At 35.6% G+C, this 24,664-nt stretch overlaps 1 protein-coding gene across 1 annotated transcript in view; it reads right to left on the bottom strand.

Moving 5' to 3' along the window:
• Positions 1-8,530: 8,530 nt before the first annotated feature.
• The window catches only part of LOC149796868 (uncharacterized), a 49,296-nt gene continuing 33,162 nt past the window's right edge, over positions 8,531-24,664 (bottom strand). The window contains exons 5-6 of the mRNA XM_089960660.1: positions 19,808-19,907; positions 8,531-8,782 (exon numbers count right to left, since the gene is read on the bottom strand). Of these exons, the coding sequence (XP_089816786.1) occupies positions 8,531-8,782; positions 19,808-19,907 (352 nt within the window). The remainder of the gene's footprint in view (positions 8,783-19,807; positions 19,908-24,664) is intronic.

Below are 24,664 nucleotides of genomic sequence, written 5' to 3' on the forward strand. Positions count from 1 at the left end.
TGTCACCACGTGGCGGTGCTATTTTTGCACCTCCTGGGTTGCTTTGGGGAGGGTGTGCAAATCTGTTGAGCGTAGAAAATAACCCCGTATCTGTCTGTGCCGTCCTTTTTGTAAATAATGTAAATACCATGTGCTGTGCTGTCCATATCCGTCAAACCTACTAGAATGTTATAAGGCTATCTAGAGGTGGTATGGTAAATAATGTAAATAATATGTGTTGTCCTGTCCATATCCGTCAAACCTAATATAATGTCATAAGACAATCTAGAGGAGGTACGGTAAATAATTTAAATAATATGTGTTGTGCTGTCCTTATGTATTCCTCCATATCATTTGGTAAGATAGTGGGTTCACTTGGGGAATGTTTCGTCTTCGCAAACACGCCTTCCTCAACTTTCTAGACTGTTGTTTGACAAGTAAAAGGGTTCACACGGGTGGTTGTGTTTCCTTGCCCCTGAGCCTGGTAGCATATCATTTGGTAAGCTAGAGGTTCATATGGGGTTGTGTAGTTTTGGTGTAAAAAAAAAAATTTCTTTTAAATATATAATATTCGGAATATATATTATACTAAATAATGAATTACGAAAATATCAATGATGTAACTTCTGCTATTAAAAAATTAGAACACCACGGCATAAATATATCTGATGAACTAAATCATGAAAAGATTATTTCTGATTTTGAAACACTGCAAGAGGTTAAGAGGAGGGAAGATATATTTTAGCATCTCAGTATAGATTTATAAAGAGGATTCAGACGGCTTTGTGCAAATCGCTGGCTACAATAGAAAAAGAGCGAGTAAAGGAATTTGTTTCGTTGTCTCGTGCAATCGAAAAATTAGATCACAATTATCTCGTGAATATGAAGCAAAGAAGATAATTAATACTCGTGTGAGGCAACTAAGAAAAATTCTTTCAGATCGTAAAACGATCGAAAACGAAAGTTAGACTCGTTGATTTCATCGTTGATAAAATCAAGTACTTGGAAATAAAAGTGAAAGTAGTATGTCAGTAAAAAATAAATTTCTGACAGATTTTAGTAAAATATTATATTTTTTTGTTTTTCACTGAAATGTTATATTTACACGATTTTGACTACCTAAATAACCTTCAGAATTGAGAAATCAGTCGATTTACACGATTTTGACCACCTTATTACCCTTCAGAATTAATAAATCAGCCTGATTTTCAGTAAAAAAAATAAATTTCTTGTGAAATCTGAAGAGTATTTGTCAATCCGCCTCGTTGACTTCATCCTTGATTTTATCAAGGGGAATGGAGAATTATTTTCTGTGCTGTTGTTTTGAAAATCGCAGATTGTTACGATTGAAAATCTTTGCGATTGGAATCACAGATTTTTAGGATTTTATAAATAAATTAATATTTACAGTCCTATTTCTTAAATTTAGCAAATACCCGGATTGATCAGTTAGTTTGAAATTTATTCTTGATAACAACGGATAATGACATCGTAGATACACCGGATTGGTCGGTTCTTGAACAATCAGAAATCCGGGTGGTTCATTCAATGTGAACGAATAAAAAATAAATCCTTGCTGCGCTTGATCTGATATTGTTGTGTCCATGCTGTAAATTCCATCAACGATATCACACACAAGATTTACCGCGACCGTTTGAGTTATATTTACGACTTCCGGAGATACATGTCGTCCTGTTCCTTGTGGACTATTATCATATCTGAGAATAAGTGCCGGTGGTAGTGTTTCTCTGTGTCGTGCAAGAATATCAGCAAAGAAATCATCGATGATATCATTGGTGGATTTTTTTAGTTTATCTGAACGATCGTCAGGGAATTTAAAATTTGGTAGATCTGCTTCTGTTATTTTGTAATAATTGAGAAACAATTGCTTAGCTTCATCATGATTAGTGTTAATTACCGCTTCTTTACTTTTTTGAACAATGAGTTCATAACGAAGCATACTTTGATTTGAAAAACTTAAAGTGAAATGATGTCATCACGACTTGATGTTACATTGAAAAGATACTCTGTGAAGCCTTCACGTATCAGCTTTTGATAATTTTTATATTCTTTTTCTATATCAGCTAGTGTTTCTTTCATACCAAGTGCTGCATGATAACCATCTTTGCCATAACTCCATGCTGAAATTCCAGCTTCGAGTAGACCTTGTCCTTTAAAAACCTTTAACACGAAATCATTTACAAGCATTAAATCAAATCTTGGGTTATAAAGTAACCTTGGAATAAAAAATATGTTCAATATTTGTATTATAATTCTTATCAAACGTTGTGAAATCAGACTTCCCTGGTTCAGGTGGTATAGGTTGCTCCGGTGGTGGAATTTCAGGCCAACCTAAAACAGTTCTGAGATAAGATTGGTAAATATCCACGTCGTAGTCGGGAGAGTTTATCTCGACCGCGGAAGACATCGTTGGTTCGTGGGCTGTTATTGCTGTTTTGGATTCTTTTCCTGTGATATTTTTTATTCGACGTTGTAAGTCCTCATTGATTTCTTCGATTTGATAGCATCCGGTTGGTATTCCAACAACGTTCCAGCCGGGAGTACCATCTGGTTTATTTTTATTTGCAAACACAAACGAATTATTTGCTGGTAATCCGCCAAATGATTTTGATCTGATATTTGGCCAGCTGTGGTTTACTCGCAACTGTGCTAACGCGATTTCGCTTACCCTGTTCGTAGTCGGAAAATTTATACTCAATTCAGGTTTGGTTGAGCTTACTGTTATCATCGTAGTTTTCACCGTGGTTGTATTTGCGGCTATCTGCTGATGTATTTCTGTCATTATTTATATTCGTTTCCTTCAAATTGATTACTTCATCGTATATCTTAACCATTAGCGCGAATTCGGAATCTGATATTTTTTCGTCGCTTAGGCTTGATGATATCAACGACGATAATTTGAAGTATGCCGTTATGCAGTGTTTAATTTTACAACTGCGTCGTTGAGTTTTGTGCTCGTGCACGTGGATATCTTTTTCGCGATAATATTAAAAACACCAGCGACGGCAGCCGATGATGAAACGCATATTGTTACTGCTACTGCAGTTGTTACCGGTGTTAGCGCTGGTAATACTACCCCGGTGGACGCAACTAAAGCAGATACTGAATAAACTATAGCATCCAGCGCGATTACACGCCGCTTGTATTTTTTTACTTTCAACTTATACTGGTCAATGATGGTTTTTAACTCTGATTGCCATTCGCGCACTTCATCGTATCTATATTGTTGAACATTTAATGTTGTTGTTGACGCATTCGTTGACTCCGTCGTTGACTTCGTCAGGGTCATTATTATTTTACGCAGTAACCAATTGAGGTAGTTCAGCAACAAATTCCAGACACCATCAGTAAGATGTTGCGGTTAATTTTTTATCAGCTGCTTCCAGAATAAATGTTTCTTCGGTTCCGCTATTTAACACAACAGATACAACCCCAGAAAACTTGTCGGTTGAATGACGCCATGGATACGTTGTAAATATCTCAAATTTTTCAGCACTAAACACAGACAGCCTGTACACACCAGTGACTGTTGCAGTATATTTGATAGTATTATTTTGCTTTGACCATGTTGCGAATCCAGATGATGCGGTGTATACGATGTTGGTAATATGCCCCGGAGAAACTCCGGATGGAATTTTAATCAGACTAATTTTGTTAACAATCTCAGGAATTCCACTTACGACATCTTCGAGTGTTTTCTTAATCGTATCAATGTTATTTTTGATATCAGAAAGCTTTGCGTCAACGGTCAATGGAGTACCAAAGAATTCCTCTGCGGTTTCATTAATTTTTCTAACGTTTCTACAGAGATTTGTTAACGTGCTTACGTGAACATCATACTCAGCCCGCAACGTGGATAATTTACCATCAACGGTGCTGTAGTTAACGTCTACATATTTTTTCGTCGCGGCATCTTCGTCAGATGTTGGCTGTCTTAACATCACTATTTTATTTCCGTTCATGTTGAGTTCACCTGTCATTGTGTCACCGGTATTTTTAAGCGATCGGCGACATTTTTTGTGATTTCTTCTCTGATGGTTGTAAATGATATACTTGAATCTCTGATTTTTCCACTGTCAGTAAACACAGGGATGTTATCCGTAACCGCACCGAGTACTCGTCAAACTTTGTCATTCCATTTGATATTGCTGGTTTTTAGCTTGCAATATCGATCCTGAAAAATAACAACCTCATCTGGGTCTATCCCGGATAAGTTTAAAAGATTATCGATTTCACCTTTAGTCGCATATTTTGATAAATCAATATCGTGTTGTTGTTTTTTTTTTTTGTTGTTGTTGTTTTTTTCTTTACTTGTGCTGAGAGATCTTCCGTAAATATCAACCATATTATCTTTTAGGCTTGTTTAAAATGTTAAATCTTGCTGCGGTATACTCGTGCACGACCTTGTGAGGTGGTTTGGTTGATTTTGATAACGCGTCAAGTACATTAATTACTTCACGACCACATATTGGTGGATCGGTTAATGTTTGTGTTGGTAGCGTTGAGTACCAAACTGGAATTTCAAATGGAGTACTTTGTACATATGTTAGAAATTCAACTGGAGGTGATAACCCATACGAATCGAAATAATCAATTCCACGTGGATCGATCGCGTAGGCAACCCATTGAGTTCCTGGACCATCGCTGTTATCAAGATTGATAATTCCTGTTTCTGGATTATTTGGTTTACGCGTTAACTGATCTCTCATAGAAACACCTCTGAAATTTTCTGTTTTAAGTTGTTTAGCAGCATCGAGTAAATCAAAATTTGACATCGGTGAAACACTCTGTATTAAAACCGTTTGAAGTTCCATGATGGTGGAGTTCCTGGAAGTCTTAGACCCGCTCCCTTTTTCTTATAACCTGTCCCACTTGCTTTCTTTAATGCCATTCCAGCAGCGGTTCCAACAGCACCTAACGCGGCTGCTTTTGCAACAGCTGGAGCAGCAGCAGCTATCAGCGCTGGTATTGCTGCAAGAAGTGGAAATATACCACCGGTTTTAATCATGGCTTTGATGGCACTTGGAGCAAAATCAAGTTGAACTCCGGTTTTTGCTTTTTTCGCTTTAATGAAATCTTTTAGTTGAGTATTAGTCAACGATAACTTGTTTGGACCACTATTAACAATCTGATCTCGCTTTAATATTATTTTTGTCCCGCATGCGCTCGCGTTCTTTTATTGTAATTTTTTCACCTGACCGGGAGTCAGAGTGACATTAACGTGACTGTATGACATTTTTATGATTAACGCAGTTGGTCTAATTGTCTACATATTTTCCACTGGTGCATCAACGACTCTCATTCGCCCACCAACAAATTCAAGTAACACTGCTTTATCGCTGAGGATAACTGCGATTGCTCTGTAATCTCTATAAACAGCTGGTGACCGGCTACAGCAACAGGAGGGGCTGTTACATTAGCTCGAAAGTGTATATCAACGACAGATTGTCTGACTAAGTCAAGATGTTCCAGTGAAAAGTAATAGATTGGATAAATCTAACTGTGATATTTGGAAACCAGTATCTATATTTAGATCACGTCCCATATATTTCATCAAACGATGATATACACGTGCAACATGGTTAATATTAAAATCTAACAGTATATTCTCAGATGGTTCTTGATGTCCGTTTATTCTTAAGAAAACTTCAGAAACGCCGAGTTTATCAAATATCATATGACTCCATGTTTGTGAGTTTAATCGTGCAGTATCTTGAAAACCAATGAAAATATGTCGTGGTGCAGAGACTCCCTGCTGTGATGCTATATGCCATGTGAATAAACCATTAATACTACTTTGAACACTATCTATGGTTACTGTAAACCATGACAACAACGACTTACCACCTTGGTTCATAAAAGAAAGTAATCGCTGTTCTTCAGTAATTGCCGGAGTCATTACCGGCATCCACAACGAAAGCTTTGTTAGTATTACTTTTTCAGCATCAGCAACACCAGCACCTCGCCAGATAGCATTATTGTCATCAACTTTTCTAAAAAGTACAACTGTATGTCTTGCTCCAAAAATTACTTTTCTAACATCTCTACAAAATCCAAATATGTGTGACAACGGAATTGCACATGAAAATCTTCTACGATCACCACTCAACATTAATTTATGCGTTGTAAATCCTAAATTAAATTCTGTATTAGCACCATGAACCACCGGCCATACATCAGCGTTAGCGTTGCTGGCATTGTTTCTTGGCCGTCTTACATTGTATTGATCATTGTTAGGGAAATCAGAAGTGTCCTTATCAAACATCATTGATGTACCATCTGATCTTGTATAATCATCATAATATATTGCCAAACCCACTATTGTTGTAGCTACATCAACATTACTTTCAATTGATTCAATACCGCAAATAAAGAGACTATCGAGATCTTTTTACTATTTTCCAGGAGGGCTTATTTTGCGAAACAGACAGTGAACCAATTAGAGGCTGTTCACCCTCTCTACTGCTCATATTACTAAACGACTGCTTGTAGCACAAGTACCAATTAAATATTCTATAAATACAAACTACTTATTATATGCTCATTGTTTTCTCCATTAACTTTACAGTATCATCAGAGTCATGCATTATTTTTCGATACAAGTCTTCATACTGCACAACACGTGTGTCTAAAAGTACTATTATGTGTTAGGGACTATTTTGTAAACAAACAATGTGCTTTAGCTTTTGGTTTATTGATTTGTTGTGTAGGAACAAAACAAGCTGTTTCATTCATTTGAAACATGAGATGATGCGGATGAGTTCAATGAGTCACAAAAGAAGCTTTCAAATAAGCGAACGAATAAACATGATATTCGCAAACATGAGATGTAGTATTGAAAATTCCATTCTGATCATTTCAACAGTTATTTAAGAGAAATATTTGTAAATTGTTGCAAATGGAATGATTCAGACTATGCCCAATGTTCTTGGGTCTATACAAACAGCACAGAAAAGCATATTGAGAGCAAGGGCAGTTGCATATCTAGATGGGGTTCCTACAACGAAAAGCTTGCCCGTGACAAGACATAAACATATGTCTCTTTTAGCTAGTGATAAGAATGGCAATACATATACATACATTTCTGCATCTAGAAGTTCCTCAAAATGTACTTTCTTAGTTCTGAAAATCCGAATTACATGATCTATGTCATGGGTTCCAAACCTTGATACACACCTTGAAATTTTATTGTAATTTCAACTAAATTTCCCACTGAAATCACATTCTCTTTACTACTCAAAATGAAGTCAAATAGCGTCTTTTTTATCATTTCCAACATCATGATCCTAACAATGACAGATCAGAAACACACTACCAGGGTCACGCAGTAATACTCAGTAATACTCAGAAAAAGTCATGCAAATGCAGTAACCTATAAATACTCTGTATATTCACATTAAATACTATGTATAAAAACCCTAAATACTATGTATACACACAATAAATATTGTGTAGATACACACTAAATGCTATGTATATACAAATACTATATATATACACACTAAATACTCTGTGTGTGTGTGTGTGTGTGTGTGTGTGTGTGTGTGTGTGTGATTTGGATTTTTAACGTAGCTTCAACAATTTTTCAGTCATATCCCTACGATGTCTGCAGTGTGACAGTTTATAGTGATGCATAGCACTGGGACATCTTGCCGCGGACATGTAGCATGATGTCAAACCCAGTCACTTTATCCTGCCACCAGGCCGACCAGTCCTAACACTAACCTCTTAATGCTGAGCGCCAAGCGAGGCAGCTGTAAGTACCATTTTTGTAAGTCTTTGGTATGACTCGGCCGGGGATCGAACCTACGACCTCCTGCATCTGAGGCGGACGCTCTAACCACTGGGCCACCGGAGCGGTCTAAATACTATGTATATGCACACTAATTGCATTAACATAACAAAACTCACATAACTGCTAAACATTTTGTCAGTTGAGTTTCCTGGTACATACTAGCTGTTGTTATGTAAATAATCCGAAAATTGCAGGATGACACTGGTTCAGGTTTATCAAAGCCATATTTAATTAGAACCATTCTTTTTCATGCTTGTGGAGGAGCTAACTTGAATTTACCACAGATAACACTAAGATAATCTGTCAGTAGTATTCATGGACAGAGGTTTTAATAAAAGATCATACAAAGATGTGCTTTAATAACCAGCATGTTTTCAGCATCCGACTGGAAACATGGTATAAGGAATTGATTTTTTGCAGGTGTTTGATTAGTGCTAATACTGGCATCCATATTGTTTTAACCATACCATGCGACCCAAGTTGGTTGGTGGTAAATTTGTATTATTTTTGCATTCTTTCTTTTTTTGTCTGGAGAGGGTAATCCACAAAATTAAATAGGTATAGACAAACTTTGACTGAGGAAAATCCATGAATATAAATACCCAAGAAAACGTATTCATTTTAAAGGAGCATAAAAGCTATACACGAAAAATTTAATAAAATAACTTAATGCAAAATTAGCAATTACAGTGATACTTTAAGATCACCTCTTTCAAGTAGAGTTATTGTGCAATCTCAAGCATAGGCATCAGCATTGGTGTCAGCATCACCATTCGTTTCAGCATCAGCACTGGTGTCAACATTAGCATTGGTGTCAGCCTTAGCAATGGTGTCATCGTTAGCATTGGTGTCAGCATCAATAATTACGTCAACATTTGCATTGGTGTCAGCATCAGCATTCTCACATATAAAATCATATAGTGTACAGTCACCCTGAATATCAACCCGTATTTCTTCGGAGTTTTGTCCGAGGGCACAAACGTTTACCTAAATATACATTAGTCGTACATTCTTGGTTAGGATATTGCATTTACTGCAGTTTTTTCTTTTTATGTTGTATATGTAATGTTGCCACTGACAAACGTATGCTAGACTGGCTTTGATTAAATTATGTAGTTTAAGTTTATTTTTCAAGCTCTGTTCATGCTAAAATCGTCAAAATTGATAATTATATGAATCTCTGTTAGTATTTCCCCCATTACAACCAAAGCGTTTGTGTTCAATGTTCATCTCTAAAACACTGTTCGTGAAATTCATGAAGATATCTATCTTTGCTAATACCAAACCATTACAACAAGAGAGCTCAGAAAGACTAACAATTGTAATATTCTATTGGTTTAGTTTAAGGTTTTACATACGTCTCATCACCATACCAGTTTTTGGCATTTGGCATGTTATATGCATATTGTCCTACCTATAGACACGTCGCTTGGTGATATCCCCACCCCCATTTCTCATTGTAAAGCCAAATCAGTAGATGTATAGCCCTTCCCATGTTGATTTGGATTCAGAGCTTATTTTTTAAACCAATTTAAATTGTTTGCACATTTTATTAATATTGTATTTGGTAAGGCTACTCATCCCCCTTCTTTTGCTCTAGATAGAGTTTCTTCATTGATATAGTGGGTCTAATGACCCCATATAAATTTAATAATTTCATGATCTATTCTATCTATTTTGTTGTTTTCTGTATCTATAGATGTTAAGACATAGTTGATATTGGCATACATATATGTTTTGGCCACTTGGGCCCGCTCCATTAGGCAGACTGACGTATGTGCCCAGATATTCACATTGTTTTCTATTTTCTTTCGCATAATTTTGCAGTTTTCTTGTTCCTCTTCTTTCCCAAACAAAATTCAAAGACTCAGTCTTTGATTAGATGTGGGGAATTTCGGGGTTATTCCCCCGCCAGTTACCTATTTTTAGTATTTCAGTTTTGTCATGGTAAATTCTAGACCCTGATGCTCTTCCGAAATTTTCAAATTCCTTTTCAAGACGTTTAAAGGAGTTTGGGTCTCTTATGAAGTTAGTACAGTCATCAGCACGTTGGAGCATTTTTATTCCTTCCCTTATATTTGGGATTTGGATACCTTCTATATATTTATAAAAACAATAAACTTACGAAAAAGCTGAAAGTCCCAAAAAAGTTCAAATATATAAAAGATCTGTTAGTTAAATACAGGGATGCACAGGAAGTATGGGAATAAGATGGAAAACTGACATACAAATGGGTAAGGGAACAAATTACAAAATGAATCAGATGCAAGGTGGAACAAAAAAATACAGACATAAATTGGGACAGAGCATGGGGGCACTGGGCTAAAACTAGGCTCCGTAAACATTCAAAGCCACTGTTTCAAATACATTCATAATACGTGGTTGACAGGAGATGTGGCAGTGCGACGGCACATGATCAGAGTATCGCCTAAATGTCCACTGTGTAAACAAGCACCCTTTAGTAAGATACATACAATGGTGCAATGTGAAAAGACACAAAAAGATAGAGTAGATGTTATAATGAAAATTAAATAAGAGAGAGCTACCGGAGGAGCAATATATTATATCTGGATGGAAATTTCGATAAGAAAACGTCATATAAAATAACAGATTATATAACAGCCACCATGATGGCTTCTGGGCAGGTTATCACAACAGGATGATAGCCTGCCCTCATAGCTATTAACCAGGGGGGGAGAGATGGAGAAGGGATTTTGGTTTACCGACCGCGTAGGGGCGTGTACCGCGAAATGCGGGCTGGAGCCCCGGCCTCACCTCTCACCTCAGGAAAAAAAATCTGGTTTTTATCTGCCAAAAAAAACAAATAATAGGGGGCCCTCCGGTGCTTCAATATTACTATGCCATTAGTAAACAAATATACAAACTGGAATTTTGCCACTCCTTTCAAAATTAGGCTATTAATTAAATGATATTAAACACTTAAATGTAAAGTGCTGATGGGGACGAGAACGAGGGGAGGGATGGGAGAGAGACTTCGGTTTGCTACCCACTAGAGGTGTGTCACCGTCAATGTGCGGGCTGGAGCCCTCACCTCATCTCTCAACTCTGACATACGTTTCCAACTCCCCTTGAACATAACTAAAATATCTTTAAAAGTTTAAGAATATTATTTATTTTTCCACTCTAACCAACACTCTTAACATAAAAAGGGTAACTAAATAGCATAGGACTAACACAATTGAAAAATAGAAAGTTTAAAATATTAGGAGGGAAACAGAGGACCTTCATGTGGATAAAGTACGATGCATAAACGTCGCAGGGCTATGTCACAAGGCGCTTCGCGAAGTGGACAGGCCAGTGAAAGAGTATCAGGAAAAACCACATGAAGTAATTAGACAAAGTAACAAAAACATGGGGACTAATAAGTTACCCTCTATTAACCAGCTAACGAGTCTCTAAACCATTTTGGAACTTCTTTTAGGTTATAAATTAAATAATAGAGAGGAGGCCTAACTCGAATCGGGAGAAACAGAAATAAATAAAGTGCGGACCCCGACTCGAATACAGCCTGCCTCATTCTGGTAATAGAGTTTAATGCGAGAAACTCCACACCATAGCCACTCACAAAAAACACAAATTTTTATATTAATTTCAACTTGTAGTACACCGTTCCTCTCGCCAAAATTATAAATTGCAAATAATTTTAAAAATATTTTAATTTGAACCAGGACAACAAATCATTTTGAAAAGTCCATATAAATATATATATACTAAGACAACCGGGAAAAATTTGACAAAAAGTTTTGCCGTCAATACATACACACACTATAGCATCGATACACATAATATTCATGGGACATAGGAGATCCTTGGCAAAGATCACCAAAATTTAAGGATAGGAAATCTGAAAATGGGGATGAGACCCATGTTTCGGACTACTAACCTTTAGAAAACACTAGGACTCAATAAATATCCCGTCAACATTTAGTTATAAAATAAAATTTTGATCATCATCATCATCATCATCATCTTTATTTAATTCCATTGAAGATTACATGATATAAGAATAAATCATCTGAATACAATCAATAAATATTTTTTAAAAAATGCGATATTAGAATACAAATTCTTACACAATATCAATCAACAAAGTGTTCGTCAACTCATAAGTTGCAAGTTTCAGTACCTTATTTACAGAAGATAGCTGCACACTGCATGACAAAGTAGCTTGGAGTTTTCTTTGTCGATTACTCCTGATGGTAACCTTTTACCTAAAAGATATTGTAGTTGCAGCTCATCTTCTGCATTAAATAACGTAATGTGCAGGCTCAGGGGAAATTTATCAGTAAGGAAATCCCAGAAAGAATTTCGAAAGTTCGACATATAAGGACAACTAACACAATAATGAAGTATTAAGTCTGTATAAACATTCCCACATCTAATACACATATCAAGCTGTGTTTGTGGAACAGCAGCCCATAGTTTAGCTACATATGTAAATACCTTAGTGTGTTGTCTGGTTTTAGCCGACTGCCACACTGAGGCAGGTCGTAAGTATTCGTGTATCGAAGAGAATCTATCAAAATCTGCTTGATTAGACATACGAACTCTCCAGAGGCTATTTTCAAGACCAACAATTTTTGACCTTACAATTTCTTTCCAATTATGTTTATCTGGAATTTCAGAATGATGCAAATAATCAGTTAGATACCCGAGCAAGTCAAACTTCTTTGAGGTATAATATAAATTTGAAATTAACCCGCAGCTTGACATGCATCCGCTCAAAATGAAGTGAAATAACGCAACGTTAAACACACGTTTAGTATGTACATTGTTAGGCATCAAACACAATCTGTGTAAAAACATCAATTTTCTTCTATCAATTTCGGACTGCGCTGATGTCCATCCTAGCATTCCCAGGGCAATGTCTGATCTTGTATGTATTGGAAAACCTTGTAAATGTTTGACAAAATACCTCAGAGTTTTATCCAATAAAGCGAGGTCACTTTTTGAAATGTTACACCATAATTCACTTCCATAAAACATTGAAGGGAAAATTACCTTTTTAATTACATTTGCAGCAACCAAAGGATTTAAACCATTCGGTTTAATGCCAATACCAAACAGACCGTGAAAAGATTTTTTCCCTTTCTTGCATGCATCGAGTATTGCGTCATGCGACGTCAGCTTCGAGTTAATCCGGTGACCCAGGTGTGTTGCCGAATCGGACACGGGAAATATGACGGGCCAAGATACCATTTCATATTGATATAATTCTTGTATTGGGGTCCGAAAATGATAATGTATGACTTTGTGACACTAAGCTCGAATGACCACTTATTACTGTAGTCGTATGCTATATCTAACAGCTTTTGTAGATTGCTAGGATATATAGCCAAAAGTGAAATATCATCAGCTAGGGTTGGATTTCCCACAGCTAAGGATCCAATCTTTGCTCCAAATCCACTATTTTCTAACTGTAGCAGCAAGTCATTTATAAATATTGTGTACATCAAGGTTGACAAAACATCCCCTTGTCTCACTCCTTGGCCAATTGAGAATCAATCTGAAAATTGCCCATTTACAAGAACTTTACTCTGTAAATTTGTATACATGTTAAAAAATATCAAAAGCGATTTACCCGTAATTCCCAACGTGAATAATTTAAAAAGCAGTCATTCGTGCCACACGGTATCATATGCCTTTTTTGTATCAAGAAAGCAGCAAAAACCCGTGAACCCATGTTTACATTATATTGTACTGATTGCAACAGCACAAAACTCGCTGTTTGCAGCCTAAACCTTTTTGGTAACCATGTTGTTGTGAACTGGGTATACTAGAATTAGTATCTTTGAGCCAAGTTACCAAACGTTCATGAATAATTTTCTCAAAGGTTTTGTAGATAACAGGCAGTAAAGTAACAGGCCTGTAACTTTCGAGGGAGTTCTTTGATTTTCTGTTACCTTTGTACAGTGGTATTACTAACCCTTTTTTGCAATCTACAGGTATGTAAGATTGATCAATCATCCGAGTAAATAAAATTGTCATACACTCGATGAGGTAGTCGCTGCCATAGATCAAATGTTCATTGCAAATTTGATCATGGCCCGATGCTTTAAATTGCAAGTAATTTTAAAAATATTTTAATTTGTACCAGGACAACAAATCATTTTGAAAAGTCCATATAAATATATATATACTAAGACAACTGGGAAAAATTTGACAAAAAGTTTTGCCGTCAATACATACACACACTATAGCATTGATACACATATCATACACGGGACATAGGAGATTCTTGGCATAGATCACCAAAATTTAAAGATAGGAAGTCTGAAAATGGGGATGAGACCCATGTTTCGGACTACTAACCTTTAGAAAACACTAGGACTCAATAAATATCCCGTCAACATTTAGTTATAAAATAAAATTTTGATCAAAATTCTTTTTTTAAATTTGAACAAGCACATCTTGGGGGATACAAAAATACATGAAAACACTTTATTTGTTTTTGGTTAAGTGGGAGGGCATTTGTCTGGTACCCCACCACCACCAAAAAAAGTACAAATTAGACAAAGTATCTGCATTGGTTTTACATTCGTTTTCATATTGTTATAATAATCTGATATGTTCCTTTTTACTTATAAACCACGCAGAATTTCTACCTTAAAACTTGCTTGCATACCTAGTTCAGTAACCATTGTTCATCTGATGTACGTGATATGTCGTTATCTTTGATTGTCCCCGAGATTTACAGTTCCATTAAGTTTAGATTCTGGTGTAAATAGTCATGATTGTTGATAAAGACACTTTTTCAGTATAAATGCTCTCCGTGCTGGTTATTTTAAAATCTTAAACATATTTTCTTCATTTGTAAATACACTGACCATCGACACCTATGTTGTCATCCGATTAGGTAATGGACCCAAAATCCAGTGGCAGATACCTAAACGTATTTCTCTTAGTCAGGTATCAACACGTATCTATCATGCAATAACTTAAATGAAATCTCTGAGGTACTCAACTATTGTATCCATATATTTCAAAACATTATTTCATATTTGAAGCAAATTTCTGAATAATTTCGTTAGCATCATGTGCTCATCTGATATTGTGATCACTGAAATAGAAATAATTGTTCCCCAACTGAAACATAAGACTACGACCAAAATATCTTATTTTGTATAAAATTGATATGGATGACTTTACAGATACTTTTCGTGAACCGAATTACCTTTTTAACTTCTGGTTGTCGATTGTGAATTCAATAATGCCATGTTGTTAGTGGCTTTTTTGTCAGAGGTCATAGTGACCGGACAATGTCTTTTTTGGCCAATGATTTTTTCCGATGGATGGACCATGTTTCCCTATGAAGGAGATTTTAATGATTGCTAGGTATTCAATATTGAACGTGTTGAAGTACCGAGTTACTCGTTGTGGCAATGTTCTTAATATATCAAGACGATATAATCCAAATGAATTCAGAACAGTCCAGGTATAGTGCTTTAAGGAGCACTTTTTAATTCCAGTGAATAATTAAATAAATAAATCCTTTCAACTGGGAACAACAATAAGAATGTTTCAACTTTGGATGGTATCATTGAAAACAAGAATGTCTGTTAACTCCTCTCTTATACAAAAACTTTAGACAAGACTTGAGAACTAGGAGCAGGGTATCTTCAATGGAAATTACCATCAAACAGCAAAAATAATTCATTTATAGAAAGTTCTAAGGCGTTAACAATGTCAAGTTGCTCTATAAAATTTAGTAAAGTACGCATAAACAGCACGTAGACCTGGAATTCTCAAGGCAAACACTAATGCCCTAAATACAAACTCAAGCAAACATGTTTACCTCCATTAAGAATGATCTGAATATTTAATATATAATTTTAGTAAAATATTAGCTGTGTAATATAATGTTTATATAAAAAAAGCCACTTGTTAGGTAGGCCCTATAGTTAATTACTGTCAATCTAATACAAAGGTCAATTACAAAATACAGGTATACGTAACATATAATCATGGAAAAGAGCCAACACACAATACAGATTTAATATACATAGCAACTGTGTAGTATTATCTTTGCTTTTTCCAGAGCTTGACCGTTCTGTTGATTTTGGATTGTGATATAAATAATCATGGTTCTTGATATATGGCAAGAGTTCATTTCAGCAACATTCTTGCCACAATGGTTCTCTTGTTTGTTTGTTTTTTTTTTTTTTTGTTTTTTTTTCAAATATATTTTTCTTCTTTTATAAATATATTATGATCAAACAAAACTTTTTCAAGGACAGTCCAATGGACTTCCGTTAATGAGTACTGTATATGGTAAAAATGATTATCCCTTTATTGTTCAAGTCACTAACAAATATAAATCACAGTAAATTAACTACCTCCCCTGGCACAGTCCGCACAGTCCTTACACGGCACGTGTTGCTCGTCAGAAACCTAGCTCAGGATGTATTAAATGGTCCGTCTCTTTTTGTATATTTTATTAAAATTAATCTATAGTAACTGTAGACGTTCCTTCTTTCTTACAAATTAAACAGGAAATTCAACCATAAATCGCAAGCACACATCTAGTTAACACGGGTTAAATATTTAATTGTGTTAGCTCATGACTACATTGATTTTTCGATGTTATATCCAGACCTTTATAACTAGTGCAGCTGGAAGTTGGAACAAATATGCTTATTCAAATGTAAATTTACTATTTTATATGACTAGGTTATGTGTCAAACTTTCCCAGCAATGAAGATATTTTAATGAAACTATTCCTGTTTTAAGATGCCTGTTATAGAATTGTATTACATGCACCGCAAAATCGATTAAAGATAGAAACCATAGTTTAACACACAAGCCATACGACATGAAAAGGTTTTATGAAATTTATTCAAATGTTAATATTCATACATTTCTAAATTGGGAATAATATATTGGCAGTTTTTAACAGCTACTTTTTATTTGACTCAGCTGTTAGAAGATGCATCTCCTCTGCTCTGGTTTTATTTGGTACAGGAAAATGTTGTAAATTTTGCCTTAAGTTAACAAATATAGAGAACTTTACAAAGGAAAAAAAAGGTGATTTAATCCTGCCTCTCGGCACTTTTCTAACTCCATCGAATAGCCCATTATCTGATATCATTTTTAAAAATAGCATAGAAAAACATACTAAGGGCAAGAGATATCGCATATCTATCTGATACGTACCATTTTATAAGTAAAAGTATTACATACGTGAGAGAACAAATGCAACTGAAGGTTTTCGTAGAAAACTAAGGGCCTCAGAGCCAATAAACCAAGACGACGAATACCTTTTAATTCTGAGGGCTGAATGGATTGTCACGCACCAGCTGCTTTGCAACTGAGTGTTAACTGTGTTGATACTGTTTCAGATTTTGGCTAGCGATTGACTCCATACAGGTCATGACATAGCTAGGGGAGCATGCAAGAGACCAGGCATAACGTCTTCTTTAGCAAGTAATAAGAATGGCAAATAAAATATACTTGCATTTTTGCATCTTGAATTTTCTCAAAATGTACTTTCTTAGTTCTGCAAATCCGAATTGCATGAGCTATGTCATGGGTTCTAAAGCTTGATTACACATTTCGAAATTGTACTGTAATTTCGACTACATTCCAAGTATAATAACATTCTCCTCACTGTACTCAACATGAAATGAACATGATATTCCAATGCGTCTTTTTGGATAATTTCAATTCAAAGAGTTCATATTTTTCCCACATTATGATTCCAAACACTTAATGATAGGACAGAAACACGCATGCAGCTGAATCAAGATACGTCCCTCCCTGCTCAAATTACAGACGTGTATTTTGTGTGGAATTTACACGTCAGCTGATGAATCCAGGTCCATAATTACCAGAATTGAATAGAATCGACCAAAAAAAGATCCATTCATTCCAGACCAACTGGAAAATATGTTACAATGCGCATTAATTCACAACACGACTCTGAATTTCAGTTTTAAGTAGACCAAAAACGAGAATTCTTTTTGAAAGTGATGTCAAGCATTAAAATTTTGCTGGGTGTACTTATGAGCGCATTCATATTATTGTTGTGTATTAATGAATCTGTGCTTGTGTATTTATTTTGGAGTACAGCATGAACTCAATTACTTTGTTTCTTGCAGTGTATTGTTTTTTATATAAATTATAATTAAGCCTTAGGTAGAATAAGAAAATTTGTATATAGTAAAAGGTTAATCCATTTGTAGGGGAAAATATGTTACAACTATGGTAAGGAAATACACATTGTTAACACACGAAAGCGCAAAGTACAATACATATTCATTAAAACTTGATAATGAAAATGGCCAAATCTGAGGGGAAGAAAAGAAGTTGAGGGTAACCAGAGTGAGCAATAACTACAATGTGAACCAAACCGAGTGTCATAAGAAGCTGTTTATCACAGCATATACCATAGCAAAGCAGAGAAAATGTTTTTCAGTCTGAATTTCTTTGTGAGGTTTGAATCAAAAATGGAGTTGGACTTTGAACTGATCACATCAGCAAAACTGCATCATAGATTTCATCCATAGTACATATGATGTCCTACTGAAAAATGACATGTATAAACTATCCAGAGCTACATTAATATTCGTCCTTTCAGGTGTTAGTAGATATGGACAAAGGGAATGCATTGTTCTTTGATTTGTTGACCCTGACCATAAAAGTAAAAAAACATAAGACACATTTAAATATTCAGTTTATTTTATGTCACAGATCCATTCTACATACATATAAATGGTGCAGCTTAATAAAAGTAAACATTTTAACAGTTCCAAAAATATGTTTAGTTATGAAAATAAATACAGGTAGGTGCTTTACACCAACAAGTAAAACTTTTAATTTACTTGTCCGTGGACGACTTGATTTTGACCAAATTTCTGCACCCTTGAAACTATGGAATACATGTGGATGGACTTTCATAATCCAAAATAGCAAGGTGACTTTTTTGCATGGAATGATAAATACGTAGTCCAGTAGACGGACAAGAATAGTTTCATGTGGCATTGGGATATAATGAGGCCATTAGATTAAGACAGGAATCCACCAGATGTAATCATATGCCATATAAAACAAGGCTGATTTTTGGCCCATTCACAAAACACAAATGTGGTTTTGTATTTATTAACTACCCAATCTTTTGCACCATAGTTTTTTTAGCGACGAAGGGTGATTTCAGAACATTAAGATTTACAGAAGTTTGATTCATTGCAATGCTTGGATGTCAGTGAAAACAGCTTAACAGCATACTAGTATGTAATAATGTACAACAGATTGAACATCCATAGGGAATTTTATATCAACCACATAAGTTTAATTGGTACGAAATAAGAAAATGCCAAGCTTAATAGCAGTAATAAATTATTTGCCATTATTTACATTGATCTGTCTTTTCCTGGAACTAGTCCCCAGTGCATGGAGATTCTTCCCTCCTCCAGTTATTAATTGGAAGTCTATAAAAAAAAAATATGATCCCAGTCTCATATCTCAATTAACTTCCAAATGTCGGAATCATATGCATCCTTTCCAGTTTTCTGTTTTGTTTCTAGCAATCTGGAAATATCATAAGGACCCCATGGCTGTATGGATACCAAGTGGGGTACCGATTTCATGAAAATCTGAGTTGGTGGACAAATTATATCTCAAACCAAAGTTCCAATTAACCACCAAATCCTCACTCTTTCCTGTACACCAGACATTGTATCTTTTTCCAGAAGCGTGGACTGGATGTTTAGTGATTTTTACAGCCACGCCCTATGAGGTAAATAGGCCGATAAAATCAGATCATGTGTTGGATCTGACACAGGCTGTAGTTTGTACATGCCTCATATTAAGACAGGGATGCTCACCTGAATCACAACAGTGTAGTCCTGCAGGGCTGATTTTTCAGGAAGGATCTGTACTTCACATCAAAATCTAGAAATGCAGCCTTGTATATATTAGCACATTAAGGGTGAGACAAACACATAAGAGAGTATTCTACCACGCTTGCTACAGACAACACTGGTTGTAACATACCTCAGATGGCAGGGAGGCACTCACGCCCCTTCTCTCTTCTTGGATGTCTGGAACTCCCTCTAATGGACAGCTTTGGAGATCACAGTCTGAGTCTGCCACACTGTGGGCAAGATAAATATTCTGGTGGGTAGCTTTTCCAGACAGATGTGAGCAGTCCTCTTGAACGAAGCAGCCTTAAAACTCTTACATTTAAAATACTCTTCCTTCTTTCATTACCATTATAAAGGGGCCCATGCTAACCGAGTGGTCAAAGGTACTTGCCTTTACAGATAAATCCCTCTTCACCTATGTCCATATTGGTTCAAGTCTTGATTTAGCTAATGTGGGTTTGTGAGTAATATGCCAGTAATTTCCTCTAGATCAGAGGTTATACCTCCACTAAATATACCTGCCATAATGTATAGCCTATCAGGTGCTGAAAAATGGTGTTAATCACACATAACACAAACAACATTGTCAGGGAGTAAATTCATGCCTTGTCAGTGAAAATAGTTATTGATGGTTCAGTGGTAACAATGACTGGGCTTATCTTCATTGCAGACCTGGGTTTCTGGCCAAGAAGAAGCTAACCTACAGTAATAATATTCCTCTTAAAATCCCCCATCTCAGTCATATATGTGCAGGGAATGATCAAGATTAACTCCACTGTCCATTTCTAATTCGCAAGAGAAAAGAAAGGGTTGTCACATCTTATTCTCCTTCTCAAAGGTTTCTTTGATTTTAGCAGCCATCATCTCAAGGTGGAGTGTTCAAACCATTACCTTGTCAATCTCTCACTGCAAGCCCTTTCGATCATGAAAACCAAAGCCCATGATGTCAGGCTATTACTGCATCTTTGGCCATTTTTACATTTCTTCTTTAGTTAGATGTCGTCTCCTTCCACACTTTTGTCATAGTATCATCTTCAAACAATGTTGCACCTGAGAGTGAGCATTGATGTTTTGTGTCCAATTATAGCTTCCCAACAAGTTGTCAAGTCATCCTCTGGTCTGTAGCACCCCACTCACAGCAGTTGTCAAGTCATCCTCTGGTCTGTAGCACCCCACTCACAGCAGTTGTCAAGTCATCCTCTGGTCTGAAACACCCAACTCACAGAAGTTGTGAAGTCACATCTTAGACAATCAGCTTCCCACCACGCTGGCACGAATTCAGTAGTACAAAAATAGCTATAAAGGTTTTGGGAGTGTTGGGGAAACAAATTTTAATTATGTAATACTTAAATGCTATTCCCTTCTCCCATCTTGCTCAGATGTCCTTTCAGTCTTGGTTGGCATTTCAAACATGGACAATATTCTAAATGATGGAAGTGTACAAAAATATTAGACTGGGATCATGTTGCTTTTTATTCTAGACCTCCATTTACTAATTGGAGACTGAAGTAATCCCCTTGGAGTGTGGACTAACATGATGAACAGCAACCCAATAGTTGCAAACAAAATTACTGACCCAAAATTAGTTTTACCACTAAAAAAAACTCATTTTTTTATCTATAGAGTTTTAAATATTACAGTTTTTTTGGTTTAAAATCTGAGTGATCATAGACCAGGTTTTACTGAACTGACTTGTAGGTGAGCATTTATCAAGGACTAATCTTGCTCAAGAAGACTAGGCTCATAATGGGTTGACTAGTTGTCCGTATCACATTTACCTTTGCAGTACTTTGATATTTTGTCAACCTATATACCTGCTTGGAAGGACGAGTATTTATTGAATTACCATTAAACATTACAGAATAAATACACTATATCCATCTGTCAGTAATCCTAAAATTCCACTGATTTTCCATATTGCGATGACTAATGAAAGTTTTGTGTCATTAATGGATTCCACTGAAATCAATTTTCAGCAGCTGAATTTAGGTCACTGTAAACAAGTATGCAAATCAAGTGAGTTTGTAAGTTTTCATGATACATGAAGAATTTTCTTGTATCAATTAAGTTTATGTTATGAAAGAACCACACATTTTTTTTGGATAAGTTGAAGGTATTCAATATTACTGTTGATTGGCTTTTTCTTATCATTGGCATAGTAAAATTTCACATACATGTATGAAATATGTCATGTCATCGATTTTTCACCTGACAAAATACCGATTCTGAATGTTGGAATTTTTGGTTTAAATTCTATTTGTTAGAAATAGTTGAAATTCAGATTTATCCCTTGGGGAAAAATAAAGACTAATAATATATTCTCATTTTAAAGTTTTAAAGGACGCAGTTGTTTACAGAACTTACTGGATAATCTTTCCTTATTGATTGATGGTAATCTCATACCTTGGCTCAGGTTGTGCTAGACAATAGATTGGGGGCCCCGAGTAGCTGAGTGGTCTAAAGCGCTCACTGTTCCGGATCACTGCCATCTCACCTCTGTCTGCGTGGGTTCGAGTCCAAGGCTCGGCTAGCGTGGTTATGTAGGAAAGCCTGCCAGTAGCTTCTCGTGGGTCGGTGGTTCTTCCCTGGGTTTTCCAGGGTTCTTCCTCCACCAGTTATACTGGCCGCCATGTATAGCCTATCTTGTGCTGAAAAATGGCATTAAACCCTAGAACAACAACAACAACAACAAGACAATAGACTGAATAATGAATGTAGTTTGTTTTGTTTGACTGCATTAAGCCTTAATCCACTTATCTAATGCCTGGGACAAGCTCAAATTCAACCTGGGCAAATTCAGATTTGCAAGGTGATTATCCATATCAAGCAAAAAATAGAGAAAGGTGATCTGTGCATAATGCTTGTGCCATTTTTTCTTCTTTGGGCTCATCACATATATCACCTTTTTTTAAATATTCAATATACTAGATGCTTTTATTATATAAATGATTGAAATTTCATTATCTGTCAATTGTTTCTTAAGATACATTTTCAAATTCTTCCTCTTTCATTTTGCAGTGTCAAGTCAGTCTCACATTTTCTTATACAGATATGATAATAGAAAAGATTACTGTTTGAAGCACATTTTGACTAATAGTTTATATGCAATTTTTTTTTTGTTGCCATAGATTCATCTCAATCATGGGATAAGGGTGGGAGGGTTGGATGTGAAAGGGTCAGGGTATATTTATGTCAGCAAATTGATTGCCACTCCTCATATAAAAGATATATAGAAAATGAAATAATCAAAATTTGTTTGTTCAATAAATATAACACAGATTTCAGGAAAACAATGTTTAATTTTAACATATCTTTTACAAACTTTTTTGGTGATATTTTTGGGCAAACTGTAATTTCACAAGGGCATGTTCAAATGAAATTTGTCCAGCCTTGATCAAGTCCATTTAAGAAACAGTTCAAACCATCTGGAAGCATCTCAAGTATTTATATTATGCTTATAACTAATCAATAAAAACCAAATTCAAATTTAACACATGGCTGAAGAAAGAACATTATTCACCTTCAGGTGAAAAGCACTGACGTGGAAATAATGTCTTCTCATTTGATGATCTTGTTTCAAGGAAAACAGAAGGGTTTACAGGAAAGAGATGAGAAAGGAGAGGAAAAGAAAAGCAGAGGGGGATTTGGAGCAGGATCATAGACCAAGACATGCCAGTGTGATGGGATTCTAAAGATCTATATCTTCTAAAAATAGAAAATTAATTAGATCAGGTCCATGTTTGGCAGGAAGAGTGTAGATGCTTGCAACACGCTGTTTGCAAAGAATAAAAAGACTGTAATTCTTGTTTATGTAACTTTAATTTCATTAAATTTTGATAATTTTAGGTTAATAATCAAATATGATTTAATTCCCCATATATATATTTGTACATGTGAGAGAATTAATAAAGAATACTTAGAGGGAAAAAAACAAATTAGACAATACAGTTGATTCTGCCTGTTGAAAATTAAGATACATTGTTTCCTTGTTTAAGTACCATCTAGACCTACTATTTAGTTTAAATGACTAAATTATTTATTTTAAAACAACTCTGAAAGACATGTATGTTTTAATAATAGTCTAGAACTGATGAAATTGGCAGGTTTCAAGGAAGTGCCCCACGTACTTGTGAAAAGTCAGAATATGATAGAAATTATCAATTCACTTTATGTCTCATCACAAGAAGTGGTATGATGTAAAGTTTTTTAGTTCAGTTTTCATGCCCTTTGGCGTGGCATCCATGCTCCATGTCCAGATTTAAAGTATTTCCATGATAGAAACCCACATTTTGTTGGGACACATTTGTTACAATGCTCAACTCTTTTTGGGATGATTAGGAAAACAAGGCAATGTAGTCATCTTTATTCCCCACCACATCAAAATGGTTGATTAAAAAAGAAGGATTTGTAGAGAGTTCTTGGTAATAAACTTTGGCAACCTTTAGTAAATACAGAAAGAAAAAAAAACTTCTTCAAAACCACTAATGCAAATTTGATCAAACATTATACAAAACATCTTGGCGTGATTATCTTTAAGACTGATACAAAAAATGTTGATGCACCATTAGATATGGCCACCATTTCTAAAAAGAGTAGAGTTTAAAAAACCTGTAAACCGCTTCTTAAGATATACTCAAGAAAATTGCAGAGATGCTGCCAGGATTTTATCTAAAGTGGGTAGGTGCCTCCCCCTCCCCATTGCAAAAATAAGAAGGGAAGAGTAGAAAAGAGGAGACGAAGAAGGAAACAGCCATAGTTCATTATTTATCCAACACTTCAATACCCATCTGTTTTTTCCTATTCCACTCTTTTACAGCACAAATGAAATAAAAACTTGAAATAAGTCGCCAATAGCATTAATTTATTGTTTCAGAAACTAATCTGTGCCTATCTTTGTATGAATGTTGTTCTGTGCTGAGATCCCCCATCTTCAGGCTCTTGTCTGAATGGGCAAATACAAAGCTTGCATGGAAGCTGTTCTTTATGG

Source organism: Sinohyriopsis cumingii, chromosome 6 (genome assembly GCF_028554795.1).
Source record: "Sinohyriopsis cumingii isolate HCF-2022 chromosome 6, ASM2855479v2, whole genome shotgun sequence".
Taxonomy (NCBI): domain Eukaryota; kingdom Metazoa; phylum Mollusca; class Bivalvia; order Unionida; family Unionidae; genus Sinohyriopsis; species Sinohyriopsis cumingii.